Source organism: Tilletiaria anomala (assembly GCF_000711695.1).
Source record: "Tilletiaria anomala UBC 951 chromosome Unknown K437scaffold_94, whole genome shotgun sequence".
Classification (NCBI taxonomy): domain Eukaryota; kingdom Fungi; phylum Basidiomycota; class Exobasidiomycetes; order Georgefischeriales; family Tilletiariaceae; genus Tilletiaria; species Tilletiaria anomala.
The window spans coordinates 1-21,227 of NW_013546928.1; the positions used below are offsets into that span (position 1 = coordinate 1).

Sequence of the window (21,227 nt, forward strand, 5' to 3'; positions counted from 1 at the left end):
GGTATGACAATGAGCAAGAGGAAAAGATAAGAGAGGAATGAGCGCCTGCGACCGAGAGTGTAGTGGAAGCGGCACTCGCGACATCCCCGCCTTGCAAGCAAGGACAAGAGGGAGCCAAAGAGCGGAAAGAGTTGTATGACAAGTAATCTGGACAGTGTCCAGAGTAACAGTTGTCAAACTGTTAAGAACAGATACTACACTTGATCTAAGCCATATGGCCAGAAGAGTGGGGAAAGGAGAGAAAGAAAGATCAAATCGTCCTTCGAGAAGTATTTATACGCGTCCCGAACAATGGTGTTCATGCGAACCACTGCATGTGGAGGCGCGACCAAGATCAACATTTCGTTCCGCCGAGCCGGCCGACATCCAAGCTTTCGTCATGCCACATGCAACCCTGAGTACTCAAGACCAACACCGACAGATATGAAACCCACTCTCTCTTCGCCATTGCGCAGTACGTCCGGTACATGCCACGTCTCAACTTGAAGATGTTTCTCACAACTTTTTCCATCTTTGGAAGCATTCTATCGACACCTTCGAGCAAATTCAGCGGACCAGCGCCTATGTTCCTTGTGGCCCTGCTCCGTCGCAGTTCGACGAAGGGTGAAGGCGGTGCCGCCGGATCCAGGGAAGGCGTTAAAGCGAGGGTATGAGGATGGCATTTCTTGGACTTACTCGAATGGAGGAGCAGGTTTTCTTAGTTACACATTCCCTACATGTACTCATGTTCTGTAAATTGCTCCTGGAAACCATTCGCGAGACCCGTGGTCATCAGCGCATCAGCATATGTCGGTTCTGTGCCAGTACTCTGGCGGCTCGCCTCGGCAGATATAGTCACATTGCTCGCCGACGCGGAACTAGAGCAGTCTGAAAAGCACATTCTTGCTGTTCGAGTGCCTCTACAATGCTGGATGCTTGGTTGCCTTGAGTGTGGATCAGGATCAGCTATGGCAATACATGGACCTTCCTGCTACCCTGTCTGCACAGTCTGACTCGCTTCGCTGCCAGACTGTAGCAGGATCGGCGGTGGTGCATCACCCATGATGGTTGGAGCTGGAAAAAGCTGGCGCAGATCCCGGAGTGGGCAGCGCAGAGTTCGAGGGCGGTACGTTTGGTGTCGTCTCTGCAGAATTTCCATCAGCGACGTTGATTTGAATACGGAGCCTTGAATTGGCGGAGCAAATTATTTGGGCGTGGGGGTTTCTTGGATTGTCTGCGCGGTCCCGATCTCTAAATGCATCTTCTTCTTCTTTGGTGCGATATGGAGCTTGCTGGCCAACGCCATGGCCTGAGCATTCGGAATGCGGTCAAAGTTGCTTTGTATCTCCCGTGGTAGGTCTCGTGGTGAGTTAGCCGCAGCCCCAGCTGCGGCGACTTTCGGCACGCTTGCTTGACCCGTGTCGTCCACTTTGCCACCGCCAGGCTTGCTGGATTTCGGGTCTCTCCACCTGCTCACGCTCTCGGATACGAAACCCGAAAGCAAAATGTACTGCATGCTCCCCCATTCGATAATCTTCTTCTCCAGCCACTTGTGGTCGACCGGCTTGTTGAGGAAATCGTTGCAACCTGCTGCAAGCGCGGCGACACGATCCGAGTTGAAGGAAGAGGCTGTGAGCGCGACGATGATCACCGAAGCGCGGAATGGCGATGGCATTGGCACACGGGACGCTTCTGCGGATCCGGGCACTGAGAGCAAGCCGGAGCTCGTGCTGGCATAGCTACTGCCGATCTTGCCTCTACTCTCGCTCAGCCCTACTGACTGAGGCGAAGAAGGGGGCGGCGTGCCAGGGAAGATGCCAATGTTGGCATGACGTTCCAGCCGTCGGATCTCCTTGGTTGCCTGAATACCATCCAAAACAGGCAATTGAATGTCCATCTACCCCATTTTTAGAGATCGTCAGCCTCAAAAGCCGTGCAATAGCGTTTGCACTGCACTCACAAAGATAATGTGAAATCCGCCATTGCGCCATTTGTCGATCGCCTCTCTGCCATTGTTTGCAACCTCGTACTGGATATTCTTCCTACTCATGAACCGCGTCAGAATGCGAATGTTGATGGCATTATCTGTATTCGGGAGAAGTGGTCCAATCAGGAAAAGATCCTCCGTGGGGAAATACATCTGCATTCCTCACCTTCGACAATTAGCACCTTGATAGGAGGCAAAATTGCTTCCCTCACAGGGGCCCTCTTAGGTCCTGTGCCACGACGTTGTGTTTGAGAAAAGCCAGCGCCGATGAGAAGACCGGCTTGTGGTTGAGCACTCGGCCGTGCGGCTCCTGCCGAAGGCTGCTGAACCATCGCGAACGACTGCCGCGCTTGCGCCAGAGAGTTCTTTGTACCTTTCAGCTTTGACGGGGAACGCCCCATGGGAGCATCATGCAGGGTACTAGGAGTCTTTGCTGCAGCGTTGAGATCAAAGCCGCGAAGAGGATGCGCTGGCAACGCGGTGGTGCTTTGAGGATTAGCCCGCTGGAATCCTAGCGCACCATGAAGATTCGCCTGGCCAGATACCGCGCGATCGGCTGCTCCTCCTAAGATCGCCTGAACCTGCTTCTTGTGCATTCGATCGGGATCAGAACCCAGTGAAGGTGTCATCGCAGGAGATTGTGCTGCCGCGGCAGCGACCTGCGGCGCAACATCTGCAATGTGCTGCGGCAGAGGCCCCACAACCGGCGGTGCACTGCCATTCAGCACGCTCTCGATACCAACTTGTGGTGTGAGCAGAGTCGAGATCGACGGGCTATTGGGTACGGCAGAAGTATTTGAGCCAGGGCGCAGGTTCCTCTGGCTTTGTCTGGGCGACTGATCCGTGGCTGCTAATCCCCCTTTCCGTAAAGATGAGCTGAGACTGCGGTGAACCATACCTGGCCCTGCACTTGCTCCTTCGGTTTGCGAGTCTGCTGCACCTCCGCCACTACTTGCACCAGCGCCAACGGCTGTACCAGCGCTAGGGTCCTCCCTGATCGTGCTGCCCGCGTTACCCTTGGCTGAAGACGAGCTGCGAATACTGTTCGATTTGGGACGGAAGTAGATCCCTGCCGGCCGGCCGTCGGGGGATTGCACGACCAAGCCTCTTGCAGCACCGTCGCCCAGTCTGAAAGCCGCTTCACCAAAATACTCAAGTGCATCGACTGACATGGGACTGCTAGGCCTGCTGGACGATACTCCCGTTGTACTTCGGTGAGACCTGGCGGATGCGGATGCAGTATCAGATGAATCATGAGCGCTGTCGATTCTGTTCGCCTTAAGAAGCCCCTGGTTGCTCGATTTGGGTGTGGTCGATTTCTCTGGCTCCATGCGCGCGTCCGCAGGCGGTAAATCGCTCAAGCGTAGAGAGTACCGATTTTCCTTGGTTGACGACGGCGAATGCGGCAGAGCCTCGGCATGAGGGCTTTGCAACGGTGGCTTCGTCGAAGCAGATCGAAGCAGCACTTGATCTGGGTGACTGGCTTGCGGCAACAGCGGAAGTGTCGGCGTGACCGGATTCACCAAGCGGGGCAATACATTCTGCCCGCTTGTTTCTGCATTGGCAGCGTCAGCGGTGGAGGAACCACCTGCAGAGAAATCAAAGGGTCGATTGTAGCTCGCGAACAACGCTGGCGACTTGGGCGAGGTAGCAATGGGGTGGAAGAAAGGGTCTATGAGTGGTTTATGCAGGGCTGTATGCAGTGTGGTCAGCAGCCGTCTCATTCCCGCTGGCTTGGGAACGACGATGATCGCCGGCAAAGAGATGCCGGTACCAGCCACCAAGCTCTCTGAGATGGGACACACGACATCCCGCACCATTCGGAAGTTGGCCAGACTGGTAAAGTAGATAATTGTCGTGGTGCATTCCTGCAGCTCTGTGCCGGACCTGCTGTCCGAGGCAATGGGACTGGTCGGTCTGCTCGGTGCAGCGGTATAGGCACTTCTGCTCGGCGCCCCGACTTCCGCATCTAGGACGCGCTGGACTTGGGGGCTGGACCGAGGACGAGGCGGGAAGGCAGGCCGGCCCATTTGTTCAGGCGACGAAGGAACGCTGGCGCCGAGCGAGCCTTGAAGGTGGAGGGCCGATTGCAGCAGGGGAACGGCTGAGAGAATGCGCAGGAGCTCCACTTGAAGCGTTCGAATGTCGTCATCGATCATGAGAAAGGTAAATGGTTCGATGCGCTGTGGCCCGCCAGTGCTTGCGCTGCACTCGGGTTCCGCAGAAGAGGTTGCAGTGGAACTCGTGGCAGGCCCAACGAGCGGCGCCGGCTCGCCAGTGATGGGGTTGAGCACAGCCGCTGATTGTGAAGTAGCTAGTCCTGCTTCGACGGATGTGTTGGCAGGATTGCCCGCTCGGGGAACGGACAAATCGCTCGGATAATTAACCAGCACGGGTTTGCCATCCGACAATGCGACCGCCGTGCGCGGTGCATGCCCCAACGACGATGGCTGCTGTTTTGGCTCTTGCGTGTGCGAAGGAGGAGATTGAAATGCAGCTGATTGCCAATACTCCCTCCCAAGCTGCCCACCCACATCCTCATCTTGCAGCGGAAGCCTCGCGACGTCCATATCGCACAGCGCTAGGAACATTCCGACTTGCTCGGCGAATGCGCTATCGTGCCTGGCGCGTACAGCCACTTTTTTTCCATGTAACTCTTGCGTTGCAAGCGTTTCCAGCTCCTTGAAGGAAGGCTCCCGGCCGAGTGTGATGCTCGGCAAAAAGCGCTGCCGTCCCGCTCGATCCGCTTCCTCCAGTTCAGCTGCTTCGACTAGCTTGGCGCCCGAGCGGAGCAGCGCACTTAGGAAGTACGTCACTCGCAATCCTGCAGGTTTTGTCGGCTGTGCCTCCATTGCCTCGTGGCCCGCGAATGCAGCATCCTTGGTGACGCGGCCGCTCCGCAACTCGATGCCAGCTCGTGCGAGTACAGATTGACACACCAAATTCCCGCTGTTTCCCAGGTCGATATGGTCGATCTGACAGTCGGAATAAAGTGCAGCCTCAATCGTGCAGCGTAGTGTTCCAGCATCGGCGGCTGCCGCTGGCTGGGTCCGCGTGTATACCTCTAGCTTCGACCCAAAAGGTGCGATGTGAAGCACGCGAGAGAAAAACTACAGAATCACAAGATGGGTCAGTCCTTGTCCTGCAACAATGCTTATTGTTTTGCGCGTCCACTCACATGTATGACGCCAAAGCGCAGAGCACCTTCGTCTCCAAGGACGCTGCATCCGGTTGGCATTCTTCTGCGCTTTTCTCGTGCCGGATCCGTCGCTGCATTGCCTCCAGCGACCTGTAACTGGGGGTGCCCATAGTTACCCTCATCGTCGTTGATGAGCTGAATGATGAGCTGAATCTTCTTGCCGGCAGCCTGACCTGACACAACATCCGCGGCGCGCTGGACCAGCTCATTGATGTCGAAAGTGGTGCTGCGTCCATCCGGCGGCGACACACCTGAAGCTGGCGCTTGAAAGACAGCATTTGGTGCGGCAGCCCCGCCGGGCGAAGAATTAGAAGGTACATGCGTTTCTGGCGAAGTTGATCGTTCCTGCCCTTCGAGCAAGCGGGGCACCGCACCCGCTCCGACAGCACCTGACGCGCAGAGCCAATTGACAGCCTTGAACGTTTCCAGAAGCGCCTCCACACTCGTAACGGGCAGATGCAAGCCCGTGCAGCTGAATCTTTCATGGCTAGGGTCGAGCAGATGTGGAGGGATCAGCTGCAGGAGTGTTGCGATCGGTAACTGTAGATATTCGGCGACAGTTTCGGCGATTGCTGATGATTGTGTGTCGTGACTGGTCCGCACAACGTCGCCTTGGGCAGGTCCTGCATATACCGCCGAAATCTGTTCCCCAATCTGGTTTCTGAGAACAGGCGCAGCGTTGGTTGCTGTACTGAGCGCATGGTCAGCGACACAATTTGTTCCAGCTTGCTGTATGCTGCCTTCCCAATATGCTGCGTCGCTTGGCGGCCGCAGATCTCCCAACCTGCTGTACGGCGGCGCGCTGAATGTCCGGTCCGGAACAGGTCTCGCTGCTGCAGAGGACGAAGGTTGGAGAAGTAGTGCTTTTGCCGATTGAAAAACAGCATCATGGGGAGCGGCAGGTACAGCGCCAGGCCGTATACGGCTTGCGCCGACCGGGCTGAGGTCGAGCATTTCGACAAGCTGGCTTTGGCTCAACCACTGCACAGCGCTGCTTGCTCTAGCGTGATCGCGGCCGTTGCAGCAGGCCTTTGAGCGTTCGCGCTTTCGACACGACAGCAAAGCTGGCCGATCAGCGAGAAGAGCCCATCGTTGTACCTTCAGCGTCCACCTTGTCCATCCGATGTCCTGTCCAATATGTATTGTCCTCGCAACATGGTCTCACCATGGCATCATCGCCACTATGCTGAGTTTAATGGACACTGCGCGGCTATCGGTGACTTTTCACGTCGGCGACTTTTCTGAAGGCACGCGCCGAAAGACAGGAGCTGAGGTTGTAAAAGTATTACCCCAACCGTCCGGATATCGAAGTGCAAGCTAGGTAAAGACGTATCAAAACAATGTCACCCTGCGTAACTCGCCATTCGCCAATTACGATTCCTTGCGCACTCTAATTTGTGTGTGTCTGCACATGTACAAATCAGCGGAGCTCCTCCCGTTCCTCGCGGCTCCGGGCGTGGGTGTGAGCCGGTTCACACCACTTTTCTAAACCCACTCCTCCCTACTCATTTGCGCACATCACGCATTCAGCAGAGACAAGTACCTTGTCTCGCTCTTGACAGCCTCGAGCGCCTGGCTCACCTCGAGCCTGTTGCGCGCTGCACGGAGCCAATCCTGCGCGAGGATCTTGCCCCAGCCCTGCAGCTGATTCACTTCCCTTGCCGCGCCGTCGAGGTCTTCGCGCTGGAGTAGGTACTCTGCACGCGCGAGGATGCTGGGCACGTCCTGCTGCTGCTTCTCGCCAATCACCGGCGCGGATCCAGAAGAGGCCGATGCGCGCTTCTTGAAGAGGAGTGGGGCGAGCAGCGCGCTGGTCGCATGCGCGAGCACGCCCGCGTTCTCAGGCAAGAGGGCCGTGCGTAGGACAGCCGGACTGACCTTGTCCTGGAACCACGTGGAGAGTGTGATAAACGAATCCACTCCCTCGTCCGGGATGGGAGATTGGTCAAGGTATGACAGTACGCTGGAGATGATTGGGCTGTCCGTCGCCGAAGCGTTGGCCTTGAGACGACGTAATGAGTCGCGGAAGGGCTGCTTGCCAGCAAGGAGGATGGCCTCGTCTTCTCCGCCGTCGTCTGATGCACAACCGTCCTGCACAAGCCCAGGACTATTGATAACGGTTTGCAGCGCCCTGATGCTGGCCATAAGCGTGTTCAGCCTGCTGCTGCTCTCCATCTCCTTCCCGTTCTCCCGCGTGACGTTCTCCAGATGCTTCACCTGCGTTGCGAGCTCGGCGAGCCTGGCTAGGCGCCCGCCGCGCTCCTGCTCAACGCGCGCTTTGATGTCTCGCATCCACCTGCGCTGTAGCTCGATCCCTTGTGCGATGACCTCCTCGCGCAGGCGCTCGTTGATTAGCTCGCTCTGCGTTGCAAGCTCCGCCTGCAACTTGGTCTGGTACTCCTTGACCTGCTTGGTGCTCTCCACCTCAAAGTTCTTGTGCCACTCCTCGTCCTTCTTGGTCAGGTCCTGGTTCGCGCGTTCCGAGGCGCGCGACAGCTCCGCCTCGTACTTGGATTGCTGCTGCTTGAGCGCGGCATCCACGCGCGCCGCCTCCTGCTCCTTAATGGCATCGAGGCGGTCGGTGAGCTTCTCCAAGTCCGCACGTGCGAGGTTCAGCACCTCTTTCGCCTGGAAGCTGCTTGTGGCCGGTGCATCCTTGATGAACTGCGCTAGGTCGTCGATTGTCGATGCAAGTTGTGCGATCACGGGTTCTGACGATGAGCTGGCAAGCTTGGAGATCGCAGGCGCCAGCAGAGGCAGCTGTGGGGCACCAGGATCAGGACGCAGAGCGGCCTTGCTCTCGTTGGAGGCGGACAGAGGTCGGTCGGAGCGAGGTGCGATATAGCCGGCAGGCGGCTCGTGCTGCAACGGCAAAGGCTCAGACCAGGGTTTCGTTGGAGCGGCAACTTGGTCAGATGACTTTCCGCCGGTCAAGTTACCGATCGGCTTTGGGTTCCCTTCTTCAGTATTGGGCTGGTTTCCAAAGAAGACCTTGACACCACCTGCAAGCCCGCGGGTCTCTCTGAGTGCACCAGCTTTGGCGTCCTTCGCGCCGCCGACGAGCTCTTGCGCCTTTGCGCGCACCTCATCCTCTGCACGCTGAGCAGCCTGTTTGGCCTGCTCGACAAGCTGTTCAGAGCGCTGCTTGGCAGACTGGTATAGCTCCTGTCCTTTTTCCTGTGCGTCTTTGCTCGCGCTCTGCACCTCCAGCTTGGCTTTGCGAGCTTCGCGTGCGGCCTTGTCCCTAGCCTCTGCAAGCAAAGTGCGAACGTCCTTTTCGCCTTGCCCACCCGTACTGCTGCTGTCGCCGCTGAACGTGCGCGAGGCAGCGCCAGAGAGTGAGCTGTATACCGCCTTGCCGATCGATGCAGCCTTGCCGGCGGCTTCGGTGACAGAGACATCCTCCAGGTCGTATTGGTCCACAAAGTCCATGATCTTCTCGCCCAAAGGCACGGACTCGGTGAAAAAGCCGGCATAGCGATCAGAGCGCGTTGCAAGCGCCACGGAGCCGCCGTAGAAGAAGAGTGTGCTGAATGTTGCATACAAGAGGAAGCGACGTCCAAAGGAGCGTCTGCGAGTTGTGGGCTCGCCACCGGTGTAGTTCTGAAGGAATGAGGCCCAAGCAAAGGTACACAAGGCAGCGGTTAGCCAACAAGCAATGTATGCTATCCCTTTTCTCCCTATGATGGGTCCTCACCACTGCACTTACACCGGTCCTGGACGGCGGAATGTCGCTGGCGTGGCGGCGGATGGTCATGGACGCATACCGGTAGCTGGCCGAGGCGGGCCGCCGGGGTGCTCCGACCCTTGCGGCCGAGTGGGCGCTGAGCGTTGCCGCGCGATTCATCGTGCACCGAGGCGTGCGAGCGGGAGCGCGTCAGCTGTCGCTCCTGTGGTTTTTGTGATGGACACAAAGCCAAGCTCCGTTCCTTTCGTCCCATCGACCAAGAGGAGAGCTGTGAGGCATGGAGGGAGCCAAAAGCAGCATGGGGCCAATGAGCCATCGTAAGTTTGCTGGATGATGTGAGTGACGCTTCTCGCTCTCGCTCGCCCGTCGGATCGATCGGAAGACAAAGTTGCACCGAATTCATACCATTCATTCTTTAACAATAAAAGAAAGAATACTTAAGCATTCCGCCCAAATTTCCATTTCTTAATGCGACGAACGAAGCATACCTCGATTTTTGGAGGGGGAGGACGATCACCTTTGCATAAGTCTGACATGAAGCTTTGGGAGCAACACAAGCACCGAACAGCTCTGCAGTGCCATCCTTACGCACCCCTCGTTAGAATCCCACTCAAATTCAGAGTTGCCTACGGCAGTATCTGCAGGCGGTCGTGTGTGTGAGCCTCGTTGCTGCAAGATGGCTTCTTCGTCCTCCTCGGCATTCACAGCGAGCGGTTGCCCAGCTGCGCGCGAAGCCATCCTGGTATCGACCACCTCGACGCCGGCGCAGCCCTCATCGCTGCTTTTGCTCGATGTGCAGCTTCCGAATATGACGAATCCGCTGATCTCTTTCAGACTGCAGCAACCCCACTCCATCGGGCAAGAGAAGCTCGACTTTGTCCCGACGGCAGCTGGAGCTGCAGCGCTGCACAATGCGACCGGCAGCGGCGGTGGCAACTCCGCAGGGGATGCAGGAGGGTACGTCGTGACGCAAGCAGAAAACTCGTCCGTCTTGACGACTCACAACTTCCAGTCGCCACAACTGCTCGCGAGGATCATCCTGCCACAGCGGATGACATGCCTCCAGCTCAACGCTCGCTTTCACCTGCTTGCCGCTGGTCTGTCCGATGGGCGAATCTCCGTATGGGACATCAAGACGGGAGAGCTGATCGCAAACGGATTCGATGCGCACTACCGTCCGGTCAGTGTTCTGCGATGGACGAGTGACGGGTCGGCTCTGCTCAGCGGCGGTGAGGATGGCCGAATCTGCGTTTGGACACTTGCAGCGATTCTCGATCCTCTGCAATCCCACTCTTCCTCATCCTCGTCTGTCGGCACGGGAGCATATTCTGCGCGCTCCAACACCCAGCCGATTCCTTACGCCCTTTTCACGGACCATACACTCTCCATCACCTCCTTGTGTCTCAGCACCGGCACTTTCCCCTCCGAAGCGACGCTCTGGTCAGCTAGCCTGGACGGAAGCGTCAAGCACTGGTCGCTGCGCACACGCACACTACTCAGTACGTTCATCCTGCCGCGTCCAGTCGCGCAGCTACAGCTCGACGCGAGCAATCGATTCTTCCTCGCAAGCACCGTGCCGCCTCACGCAACATCGACGCAAGCTGGCGACGGCGCCGACCACAGCAAGGCGAGTACCATAGGAAGCAATACCCTCTTCAAGGTAGATCTATTCCGCCGCGCCAAAGTCAGCTCCGCTGCTGCAACCGGGAAAGCAGGCTGGGGGTCCACAAAGGGCAAGACTTCAAACAGAACCGGAGTAGCCAATACTTCGACCGCGCTAGCATTCGAGGCGCGGGGGGGACACGCACCCTCGGAGGTCGAGCGGATCAGCGCGGAGAACGGCATGGACAAAAGAACCGATGAGGCTGGCTCGATATCCCGTCTTCCATTCTCGGAAGCGATCACGTCGCTCTGCTTATCGCTCTCTTCGACTGTCGCGCTTGTCGGCACTGCTTCCGCGCGTATCCACTTCGTCGACTTGTCCAGCTTCCAGATCTTACGCAGCATCAGCTTGCTCGCCACACTGTCTTCATCGAGCAATACATCAGTAGCTGCAGCAGGGCAATCGAGCAGTCGCGCCGCGTCTCCGGTCATCTCCAACATCCGCAGCATGCTCACTCCGCCGGATCTGCTCAGCAGCCTCACCGGTTCCTCTTCCTTTGCATCCACAAACGGCTCGGGCGCACCGAGCAGCATCATCTCGCCATTGCAGCAGTCTGTTGAGGCGTCGCTGCGGGCTGCCAACAGGACTCGACGGTACATTCCTGCGCCGATCCTCGCTTCACAGTTCGACCGTATCACTCGCCGGGCCGCTGCGGAGCAGCAGCGCCCACAGCAGCAGTCACAGGCGAAGCAGTTCTCGAGCGCCGATACAGGTGCTTGTCAAGGTGGAGCACTGGCGCCTGCTGCTAGTGGCGGCACTCGGCCGGCTACTACTGCAGCTAGTGGTCCCAACCCAACTCGAGTGGCGCACGTGTACGCTGGTCGGCCCGTTCGCCTCGTCGCCAACGTTTCGGAGGCACAAGGCGAACAAGACTTGCTGACGCGTTTCATCTCGCCTAGTTTCTTTGAAGGGCTGTTGAAGCCCCTCGGCCCCGCGGACGCTTACGCCTCACCCTCGCCATCCCCAGCCCTCTCTACCGGTCAAACATTGGCTTTTGCGCACAACGGGCCCGCTGTGGAGGACATGATCAGCCTCGATCAACCTGACGCGACGCTGCAAAGCAAGAAGCGCAAAGGCGGGGCGGACGAAACCAATGAAGAACGCCCCACCCGCTCTGATGCCCACAAACCAGGCATCGACCCTTCGCACGGCCGATGTCATGCGGGTGATCACGTTCTACGCGCTGAAAATGCGGAGTTAAAGAGCCTGGTGGCCCAGGCGAAGGCTCTCAACGATGAAATGTGGAAGAAACTCCAGGAACTCGAGCAGGTGAACGGAGCGAGAGATCAAGCGGGAGATGTGCAAATGAGCAATGTGCAACGATGACCGTGGCGACGATCGTCGTTTGCTACCAAGTGTATGCTACATGTATCAAATCCATCGTGCTGCATCTCACTGGAATGCGATCAAAGGCCCCCAGCTGCGCCAGACGCAATCCATGACCGCTCTCCTGCTGTTCCATGCCAGGCCTACATCAGCGACAAACTGTGGGCCGTCAGCCGTCGCCTGTAAACCTTCCAGCTCGCGGATGTCTTGGAGGAATTGCTGGTGCAACTTCTTGCGTGTCCCCCTTTTTCTGCTAACCGCCACGCTCGCCACGAGCGGCTCGGCGACCAATCGCAGCAACGCCAAATCGAGCAGCAGCAGTCCTTGCGTCTTGGCGTCCAGCTCGCCTCCTTCTTTACCAGCAGGAGCAGCCAGCAGCTTGTCGACACGTCGCAGTGCCTCCCATGCGCGAATCTTGACATCATAACCAGCCGCGCGGCCCTGACGGTTGGAGGCCTGACTGAGTCTGTTCTTGAACCAGGAAACAGTTACGTAGAGGATGCCCATCGCTGGAGCGATGCCGACAGCGCCAAAGAGTAGCTGTTGGCTCTTCAGAAGGCTGTCGATGCCCGACATGGCGACTTCTAGGTCGACTTTGGCCTTCTGAATCTGGATCAGAAGCGTTCTGATCAGAGAGCCAGTCACGGCGGACTTTAGCGGCGACTGCAGAAGAAGGAAAGCAATAGTCAACCATTGTGCCAAATGGCATTACCGGAACGATCGGCTGACCTTGAGCTCTGCCTCATATATCCGTAGGACATGGGTCAGGTCGCCCTCCTTGACCTTTGCCGCAACCTGCTCGAGCTCTTGTAAGCTCAAAGAGTACTTTTCGGCGCTGAAATCTGTGACCATCCTCTCTAGACTCTGCAAGTCGGAGTTAAGGCTTTCCTTGCTGATGATGACGCCGTCCGCGGCCTCACCGTGCCGAATGGTATCAAGCAAACGCACAACAGGCTCGTAAACCCAGCCGACGAGAAAGCCGCGAATCGTTTCCTTGGCATTGCGAACAGACCCGAGGATGGCATCTTTGTTTCGTGTGAACGCTTTGAGGAGTATCAGACTGACTGTTGGGACAAAGACGAATGACAGCCACAGACGTGCGAGTGTTGATGGCGGGCCAAGTCCGAACGGTGCGGGCTTTAACATGGTACTGTAGACGGCTGAAGGGTCGTGTTGTGCCAGTCGCGATGCAAGAATATCCTGAAGCTGTTCGATTGGATTCTGGCTGGAGCTTGCGTAGGAATCACACCCAGAGACAACCGCGCCGAGCGTGGCCGTGAGCTCCACGACGTGTTTGAAAGCTTCTTCTGGGGTTTTCAAGGCCTCGCCCAGGGTAGAGGACTGCTGTTGCCGCATTTTGATTGAAAGCTCCCCAATCTTTGTCGCCAACTTGTCGCGCTCGTTGACAAGACGCTTACGTTTGTGTCGTGCTTCATGTCGCGTGAGTCGTACCGGAGAGAGCGCACTGGGTCGCAACAAGCTAAAGTTTAGCTTGGGCTGTTTGGACAGGTCGTTATCCACAGACTGGCGGGTGCATGGGAACATTGAAGCAACCGCGAAAGTAGGGCTTGTTCTGACTAGGGACCATGCTTCAGCGAACGTCCTGCCGTCGAGCAGCGATCTGAGCCCTGCTGCTGGTCGGTCTGCTGTAACGGTACTTAGTGTCTGACTCGCATTGTCGTACACCAGCTTGCTCGCATTTTCGGCCAGAGCAAAAAGTCTACCGGGAAGTGCTGTATCCGATGCATGTTTTGTCAGTCATAAGCCGGTACTCTGTAACCTGAGATAGAGAGACGTACTCTGTAGGAAGTAACGAGACGTCTGGAGGAGTTCATCTTCGATGTCGGACCAGAACCACTCCTGGTCTCCGAGTATCTCGGCTTTCTTCAGAAGAGCATCCAGAGAAACCGCATATGCGAGGTAGGTGATCCGTAAGAGTGCTTGCGCTTCTTGTTCTGCCCGTACTGAGCCAACAATATGAGACTTGAGCGCCTCGGCACTCCCAGCACTGATGAGCCTTGTCTGCGTTGCCAAGCTGTCAAGAATTTTGAGTAAGGAGCTTCGGCTGGGAAGCTTGGTTAGATGGGCAAGGTCCAGGTCATCGGCCAGCTCGATCTTGAGAGCTTCGTCGCCCTTTTGGTCAGCCTTTTCTGGGACTTTTGGAGATTGCACACGGGTTGAAAGAGGTTGGCTGTCGTCGATACGGACCCCGATGTTCCGGACAAAGTCCACCGCGAACGATGAATTATCGCTCATGACTATCAACCGCCGGGTCTTTCATCGGTTGACCGCACGAAGGTAGCTGCTAATGTAGTGTGATTTCCAGCAGGACAGAATGTTATTTATTTATTTACAAGCGATCAATGAAAGGGAAAGATGGAGAGTGTGGTTCATGAGCGAGACGTCATGGAACTCTGACATTTTGCATTGAAGCTTGTGAATGACAACATCGTCATGTCGGCACTCGGCAGTCGGCACAGATGCGGGACCATACCAAGGAGCAACTAGTCTCCACGCGCGGTTCCCTGCTTCATATTGAACACGACTCAGATCTGTGATCACAGCGCTCGGTGAGAGGCCATGCAGCAGGGACATCCTGATCGAACGTGCGACATACGAGAACAGGCAGCACAGGCACTTTGGCGCAGCTTTAGAGATGGCTTGCAGCGGCGCATTGGAATCAGGGTAGATACATGCGCAAGTTTGAGACCTAGGCCGCCCGGGCGAGCTTGGGAGGAAGAGGCGGAGGCGGCAGTGCCATGAGCTTGACTCCGGCCCTTTGAGTGTGCACGATGGGAGCGCCAGACAGCTCTGCGTCATCTTCCTCCTCGATGCCCCAAGGGTTATTGGCAACCTTTGGATCGTAGATCGAAGGTTGGTGCTGCGGCCTACGGACGATACTTCCCTTGCGGCCAAATGTAACCTTGGCACTGGGATCGAAGATGAAGCTGCTGCGACTCGGCGCAAGCGTGGACAGCATGACCTTGAAAGTGCCTCCATCTCCGTCAGCGATACTCATGACAGTTCCCTGCGACTCGCTGGCGCTCAGCAGCGTGCCGTTTACGATGCCGGAGCCATAGTCGGCGGGCTCAGGAGCATCGGGCGCAGCCCTGCTGTCTGTCGATCTCCTGAGTGGTGGGGAGGCAGAACCCGATTGGGTGGCCCATGGCTTTGGTCGCTGCACCTGCTTGACATCTATCGTTTCACTTGCGCTAGTTGGTTTGAAGGCTGCGGGGAAAGATGGCACAGCAGCGGCACCAGTCAAGAGACCCGAGTCACCCCAATCAAAGTTGAAGCCTCCAAAATCGAGCGACGGAAGGGCGAGCGTTGGCTCTGTCTCGGGACTGCGTGCCCGCTGCTTGCCTTCGTGTGCGCCGGATGGCAGGTTCACTTCAGTACCCGAGTCGGAATCTGAGTCGAGCCACTTATCCAGCGGCTCATCATTAATCGTCTTTTTCCCGTCCTTCTCAGCGCGCGTTTCTTCAATATGCTCCTGCCCTGCCCGCTCTGTTGTTGGCGCTGGTTTGGGCGGAGGTTGTGGTGGCGGTGGCTCCGAAGACGCTGACGCTTCTGACGGTATAGGAGGAGGTACAGGTGGAGTCTGAGGCAGCGACATGCGCTGCAGAACGATCGAGGTAGGGACCGGCGGGCTCGTTGTTGTGGGCCCAGGGGCCGCTGGGGGACGAATAGGAGGGAGCGGCCGCTTTGACCCTACGGGCATGGATTCAGCATTGCCGGGTTGAGAGCCGGAAGGGCCCGCGAAAGCGCTGGCGCCGCTTTCGGATGCATCCCTCGCAGCGTAATACAAGCGAAGCTGTTCTTTCTCGTACTCTGCCGAGGAGAAGCCTGAAGATCCCGTTGCGGGTGGCGGCGGGATCAGGCTGGGTCGCGAAGTTGCCAGTGCTGACATGGACACGGGGGACACTGCTGGCTGCTGAGCAGTCCACGAGACTGCAGGTGCAGGTGCATAGCTCGACTGAGACATAGGTCCAGCTGGCGCCTGCCCAGGCGTCGTCTGCGGCTTGGATTGAGCAGCAGCGAGTTGAGCATCAAGTGCAGCATAGTGTCGTTTGAGCTTTTCCTTTTCAGACAAATCATCGTGCGAGAGAGCATGTGGCGGGGCGATGGATCCAGCATTCGGCGCAGTGGTCGCAGCTGGCGCCGCGTTGGCTACGACAGTCGACACTGGCGAAGCGGCGTTGCCGACGCCGGCTGCTGCGTCCAGTGCAGCATAATGCTGCTTGAGCCTCTCCTTTTCCGATATGGGAGGGTTGGCGAGAGCCAGGCCACCAGCGGAGCCAGGTCGCAGCGCCGAAGGTACTGCAGGTACAGATGGGACGGCTGTCCTATCTTGCTGCTGCGTGCCAGATATGTCCCCAGCAGAGTCCTCGAGGTCCTCATCCTTGATCGTGTTGGCATACTCGGGGACCGGTGCGCTTTCGTACTTGGAATACTTTTGCGTCCACGATCTCTGCAAGTTAGCTCCGGCGCCGGCCTGGTGCTGTGCGACAGCTTCACGAGCCTCGAGGAAGCGCTTGATCTGCGCCTTTTCGTCTTCAGCACTCATGAACTGTAGCGACGGATCGAAGGTGGAAGACGAGGCTGTCGCTTGGCTGGACGATGCATTACCACCAGCATTTCCACTCCCGGATGCGCCGGCTTGGTAGTGACCTTGTGAGGCACTTTCAGCTTTGCCTTCGAGCGCTGTACGGTATGCGGTCTGATAGCCTGCCGCCTGCGCTTGAGCATGGTGATAGAGCCTCTCCTTTTCATTCTTACTGTCACTCCAGTCAATGCCACCCACGGTCATCTGGTTGCTGCTGTTGCTCGCGCTGGCACCATAAAATGGCATCTGTGCCTGCAATGAGCTGTTTGGGAAGGCGTGGCTGGATGATGACAATGCAAAGGGGCCGGGCCCCGGGGCCAGGGCCGCACCCCCGCCGGCGCCTTGCGAGCGCATGCTTGCCGCAGCGCTGGAGCTTCCTTCTCCGGACGCTCCGCCTGCGATCTCATCTTCAAGCTCAGGGAGGTAGGCGCCGGTGTTGTTGCCAGAATGGTACTGCTGCGTCTCCTGGCGTGCCCTCTGGTACAGCCTCTCCTTTTCCTCGGAAGCAGACAGCCAGCCGCCATTACCTGCGGAAGGCGACGCCATCGTCGAGTGAGGTATGATTGAAGATGGTTCGGCGCTTGGCGCGACAGGAGGTGCCAAGGAAGCGGAGGCGTAACCGGATCCAGACCCAGATCCAGACCCAGATCCAGACCCAGATCCAGACCCAGATCCAGACCCAGATCCAGACCCAGATCCAGACCCAGATCCAGAGGCTGTTGCTGGCACGGGTGCTGCCGAGCTTTGTTCTGCCGCCGAGAGGTATGGATTGGCGGAGGCATTAGCCGAGGTCGAGGCGTTTATGGGCACGACGGGGGCCGCAAAAGGGGGGCCGTACGAGTTCTGCCTGCTCAGGGCTTGACTTTTAGGGAACTGTGCACCCTTGGTGAAGCCAGCCTGGTACTTCTCGGCCTGCTTGCGAGCCCTTTGCCAGAGGCTCAGTTTCTCCTGCTCGGCGGTCATCGGGCCGATCGCGGGGGGCAGCGCGCCGGGAGCGGACGGGCTACCACCAAAGTCAAGCGCCGCGGCGCTGGAGCTGCTGCCAAGCATGGCGACGCTATCGCGCATCTCGTTCGCTATTTGCTGGTTCTTCTCCACGATCTGTTGCGCGCGCTCGTAGAATGCGGTCTGTTCTTGCTCGGCCAACTTGGCCGCCGCCGCCGCCGCCGGCTGAATGGATCCCTGCGCCACCGCACCTGCGGGCCGGGCGGCCGGCACGTACTGTTGCGACTCAGGCGGAATGCTGCTGGACTCGGCCGTGCTCGGCCGGCCGATTTTGAGGTTACCGCTGATGCTGGTCTTGAGGACGACGAAACTGCTGCGGCTCTGCGAGTCCATGGATGAGCGTCTCACAATACTCGCTGCTGCTGCCGCTACGGCTTGGCCCCCGCCCGCGCGCGGCGGGTACGGCCCGCTGCCGCTTGGTGCGCTGTGCATGTGCTGCTGCTGTTCCGAGTTGGAGAGGCGGCGGAGGCGCTGGAAGATTTTGGACGACGCACTCTGCGAGGTGGTGTTGGTGTTGATGGATAGCTCAGGGCGCTTGAACGCCGAGAGGGAGGTCTTGCGCTCGCGTGGGTCGGGTCCGGCGCCGATGCCGCCGTCATTGCTAAGGCTGCGGTGGAAGTTGATTCCGCCGGTGCGTCCGAGCTCGTCCGGGTCGAGGCCGAGCATGGCAGCGCTGTTGGGGCGCTGGCTGGCGTGGAAGAGTGCGAGACGCTCGCCCGCATGCAGGTCCTCGTCCTGAGGGCTACTCAGCATGGCCGGCCGCGCGGCCGTCGCGTTTGGGTTCTCGAACACGCCGACGGGGACCGCAAAGCCATTGGGCGCCGTGACGACGTACGGGTGGGCACTGCCGAGCGCGCCCCAGCTGTGGATTTGCTGCGGGATGCCGCGACCGGCAAGTCCCGGCCCGCTGGAGGTGCTGGTCGAGATGCCCGTGATGGAAGAGAGCACGCTCATGGTACGAGAGATGGGGCCGTGGCGCGGCGCGGCGGACGCTGACGTCGAGCGCAACGGGCTGTGGGATGGTCTCCCACCCGGCGGGAACTGCTGAGACGGGTATCCTGCCCCTGCCCCCGCCCCTGCCCCTCCATCTGCTGCTGCGCTGGTACCGATGCCCGTAAAACCATCTGACAGCTGCCGCGACTGGTGCCTCAGGCCGAAGCCTTCGGAACCGGCGCTGTTGCCGACGCTGAAGGCATGCGTCGACTCGGATGGGTTGATGCTCGCGCCGCCGGATGTCGAGCCGCGGTCCCCTGGCTGAGTGGCCCCAGCGGCCGCCTGGCCCTGACCCCCGTTGATGCTACCGGCATACGGGCCCTGGCCGTATCCGCTGCCGCTCAAGTTGTCCACGTCGGACAGGCCGGCGACGTAGCCGATCTTCTCGAGAAGCACCTTGGATTCTTCGCGTGTGAAGGACGAGATGGTCATCGGAAGGTGGTCCAGCACGATGCTCCCCTTTTGCAGCTCAAGGCAGACGCGCATGCTGGGCATGCGGGGAGAGGAATTATGTTAGCTCAACAGACAGCTCTTGCGTGGAGGAGAGCGCTGAACCCACGTGTACGACACCTCGATGTGCTTTGCCGTGCTGATCGTCATGAGGCTGTAGTTCTTGGGAATCACAGCGGACAGGTCGAACATGTGCGAGTCGCCCTTGTAGATGCGCTTGCCCAGTGTCCGTCCCTTGCCGGTCAGCGTCTCGGCCCGCTGGCTGGCGCTCCTGGCGGTGTTGAGCCCCCATACGGCTGCACCGCGACCGCCGTGCGCGCCAGTGCTGGCGCCGCCTCTCCCTGCAGACCCACGGGAGGTGCCGCCTTTGAAGGTGACAGTCTCCTTGATGCTGAAGCTGATGCTTTTGAGCTTATGCGGCTGCGGGTTGTTGGACAGCACGACGATGCGCACATTGACGGCGTCGCCTGGGCCGTAGCATGTCTGCTGGCGGAAGACCTTCATCTTGATCTCGTCCTCGGCCGTCTCGTGGTCGTCAGCGCAATGGTACATGGGCCATAGGCTATGCAGCTCGTGCTTCTCCAGGACGATCGGGTACGTCGACTGAATGATGCTGCTGACGCTCTCCTTGCGTAGGATGCCCTTCTTGGTTTTGATACACAGCGAGGCGACGAGCTCGTATGCGATCTCGCAAGCCTTGTCCACCTTGGCCGAGGGGGGGAGGCCCTCGGGGATCTGCACGCGAAAGGGGAAGTCGGCATTCTGGAGAAGCTCCCAGCCTTCCTCGTCGCCTTCGTTCAAGTCCAACGGATGCTGGCCAGCACTCCCGCCTCCTCCTCCGAGCAAGCTGCCGAAGCGGCGATGTGACTTTTCGCTCAACGAAGGACTTGCGGTGATGGAAGGCCGTGCGCTGGCGCTAGCGCTAGCGCTGCCACCGCTTCCGCGCGCCATCCAGACGTCGATCGGGCCGCGCCCGATGAGTTCGCCCCAGTACTCACCGCCGGGGACGCTCTCGAGCTTGCGCAGCTCGATGCGTAGCCACGATGCTTTGAGGCCTTTGTGCCCGAGGCGCACCTCGACCGTGCCGGCGATGTAGGCCGCCGAGCGCGTCGCACAGCCGGGGATGCCAGGGAAGCCCTGGACACATGGGAGGTGGGGCGGCGGGCGGATAGTGCTGATGGAAGGCAGTCAGGAGCAAGCGGTGCAAAGAAGCTGCCGTTCGACACTCACAGCTTAGCCTGCGACATTTTGGCGGGCTCGACAATCAACGCTTGGCGGATCTTCTGAAGGAGGCTCGGTGGTAGCCTGTCGCTGGACGGCAAGGCAAAGGGAAAGGGGCACGCGTGACTCTGCCTGCCTCAGGCTCCCATCCGTCTGTTCGTCACAAAGAGCCTTGTCCCCGCCTTATCGGTGCATCAGGGCTGCAGGCCGTGGAGGAAAGGGTGTAGCTGCGCGGGTGCTGACTGGATGCTTCGTTCGTCATCGGTGAGGGTACACGTGGTCTATGAATGCTGTAGCTCACGGTGGCCGGCTGATACGAGCAGATGGAGTGTCGAGGAAAGATAGCTGCTGCCACTGCTACTGCTACTGCCGCCCATGAACAAAGGATGCGACACATGGGAATGCAAGCTGCGGGACAGCAGGAGTGGACACTATGTACAGTGGGGAGAGGAAGACGAGATATACGTGAGATGATGCAATCAATGCATTCTTTTTGCATTGACGTCTTGAGCTACTACATACATATACACGAAGCGCGCCGCAATCAACAAACTGTCACAGCAGCAACCAGTCGATCCTCTCCCTCCCATCCCTATGCCGGCGTGTCGAAAGAGAGAGTGTGTGTGTGATGCTGATGTGTGTGTCCGCTGTATGTATAGTACTTGGGAGCGAAGCCGACCAACACCAACACCAACCAACCGACCAGTAGCAATGGAAGCAATAGTAAGCAGCAAGTAGCAGTTGTTAGCAGCAGCAAGGCGCTGCTTCTCTCCATGTGGCGCGAGTGTCCACACACTTTCACACTCTTCATATTGCTATGTCCTGCAACGACTGTCCACTCTGTCCCAGCCAAGGGGTTCTGCAAGAACCGTGACGCTGTGCAGTGCAATCTACTGCACAGCATCGTCAAGGTTGGAACTCTCTGTAGATTGGGTGCGCGAAATAGAAGTGGGGGGCGTCGCAGCTCCGCCGATTCCCACTCAGCATGCTCGGCTTCTTTCTTTAGGGTTGCTGCTCTCGTTTTGGTCGCCGAACCGTCTTTTCTGGCATGACAATACCTCGACCTCGGCTCCTACCAGCTGGAGCATGCATATTGTATACTGCTTGGGA

The 21,227-nt window shown here is 58.4% G+C and overlaps 6 protein-coding genes across 6 annotated transcripts; 1 reads left to right on the forward strand and 5 right to left on the reverse strand.

Annotated features, from left to right (window-relative positions):
• Positions 1 to 687: 687 nt before the first annotated feature.
• Positions 688 to 6,302, reverse strand: K437DRAFT_258736 (uncharacterized protein). The gene is made up of 4 exons (XM_013385837.1): positions 5,145 to 6,302; positions 2,133 to 5,076; positions 1,940 to 2,064; positions 688 to 1,876 (listed from the first exon to the last, which is right to left on the reverse strand). The coding sequence occupies exons 1-4, from the start codon at positions 6,117 to 6,119 to the stop codon at positions 1,184 to 1,186; spliced, it is 4,737 nt and encodes a 1,578-aa protein (XP_013241291.1). The 5' UTR covers positions 6,120 to 6,302; the 3' UTR covers positions 688 to 1,183.
• A 219-nt stretch (positions 6,303 to 6,521) lies between these two features.
• On the reverse strand, positions 6,522 to 8,982 carry K437DRAFT_258737 (uncharacterized protein). The gene is made up of 2 exons (XM_013385838.1): positions 8,875 to 8,982; positions 6,522 to 8,768 (listed from the first exon to the last, which is right to left on the reverse strand). The coding sequence occupies exons 1-2, from the start codon at positions 8,920 to 8,922 to the stop codon at positions 6,684 to 6,686; spliced, it is 2,133 nt and encodes a 710-aa protein (XP_013241292.1). The 5' UTR covers positions 8,923 to 8,982; the 3' UTR covers positions 6,522 to 6,683.
• A 394-nt stretch (positions 8,983 to 9,376) lies between these two features.
• Positions 9,377 to 11,931, forward strand: K437DRAFT_258738 (WD40 repeat-like protein). The gene has a single exon (XM_013385839.1). The coding sequence runs from the start codon at positions 9,530 to 9,532 to the stop codon at positions 11,840 to 11,842; it is 2,313 nt and encodes a 770-aa protein (XP_013241293.1). The 5' UTR covers positions 9,377 to 9,529; the 3' UTR covers positions 11,843 to 11,931.
• K437DRAFT_258739 (NCA2-domain-containing protein) lies at positions 11,822 to 14,183 on the reverse strand. The gene is made up of 3 exons (XM_013385840.1): positions 13,642 to 14,183; positions 12,572 to 13,575; positions 11,822 to 12,505 (listed from the first exon to the last, which is right to left on the reverse strand). Exons 1-3 carry the CDS (start codon positions 14,096 to 14,098, stop codon positions 11,909 to 11,911), a joined length of 2,058 nt encoding a protein of 685 aa, XP_013241294.1. The 5' UTR covers positions 14,099 to 14,183; the 3' UTR covers positions 11,822 to 11,908.
• Positions 14,184 to 14,552: 369 nt separating this feature from the next.
• On the reverse strand, positions 14,553 to 20,143 carry K437DRAFT_264348 (uncharacterized protein; the record flags this gene model as incomplete). The annotated part of the gene is made up of 3 exons (XM_013385841.1): positions 14,553 to 18,933; positions 19,006 to 20,070; positions 20,127 to 20,143. The coding sequence occupies 3 exons, from the start codon at positions 20,141 to 20,143 to the stop codon at positions 14,553 to 14,555; spliced, it is 5,463 nt and encodes a 1,820-aa protein (XP_013241295.1).
• Positions 20,144 to 20,598: 455 nt separating this feature from the next.
• On the reverse strand, positions 20,599 to 21,178 carry K437DRAFT_191589 (uncharacterized protein). The gene has a single exon (XM_013385842.1). The coding sequence runs from the start codon at positions 21,019 to 21,021 to the stop codon at positions 20,710 to 20,712; it is 312 nt and encodes a 103-aa protein (XP_013241296.1). The 5' UTR covers positions 21,022 to 21,178; the 3' UTR covers positions 20,599 to 20,709.
• Positions 21,179 to 21,227: the final 49 nt, after the last annotated feature.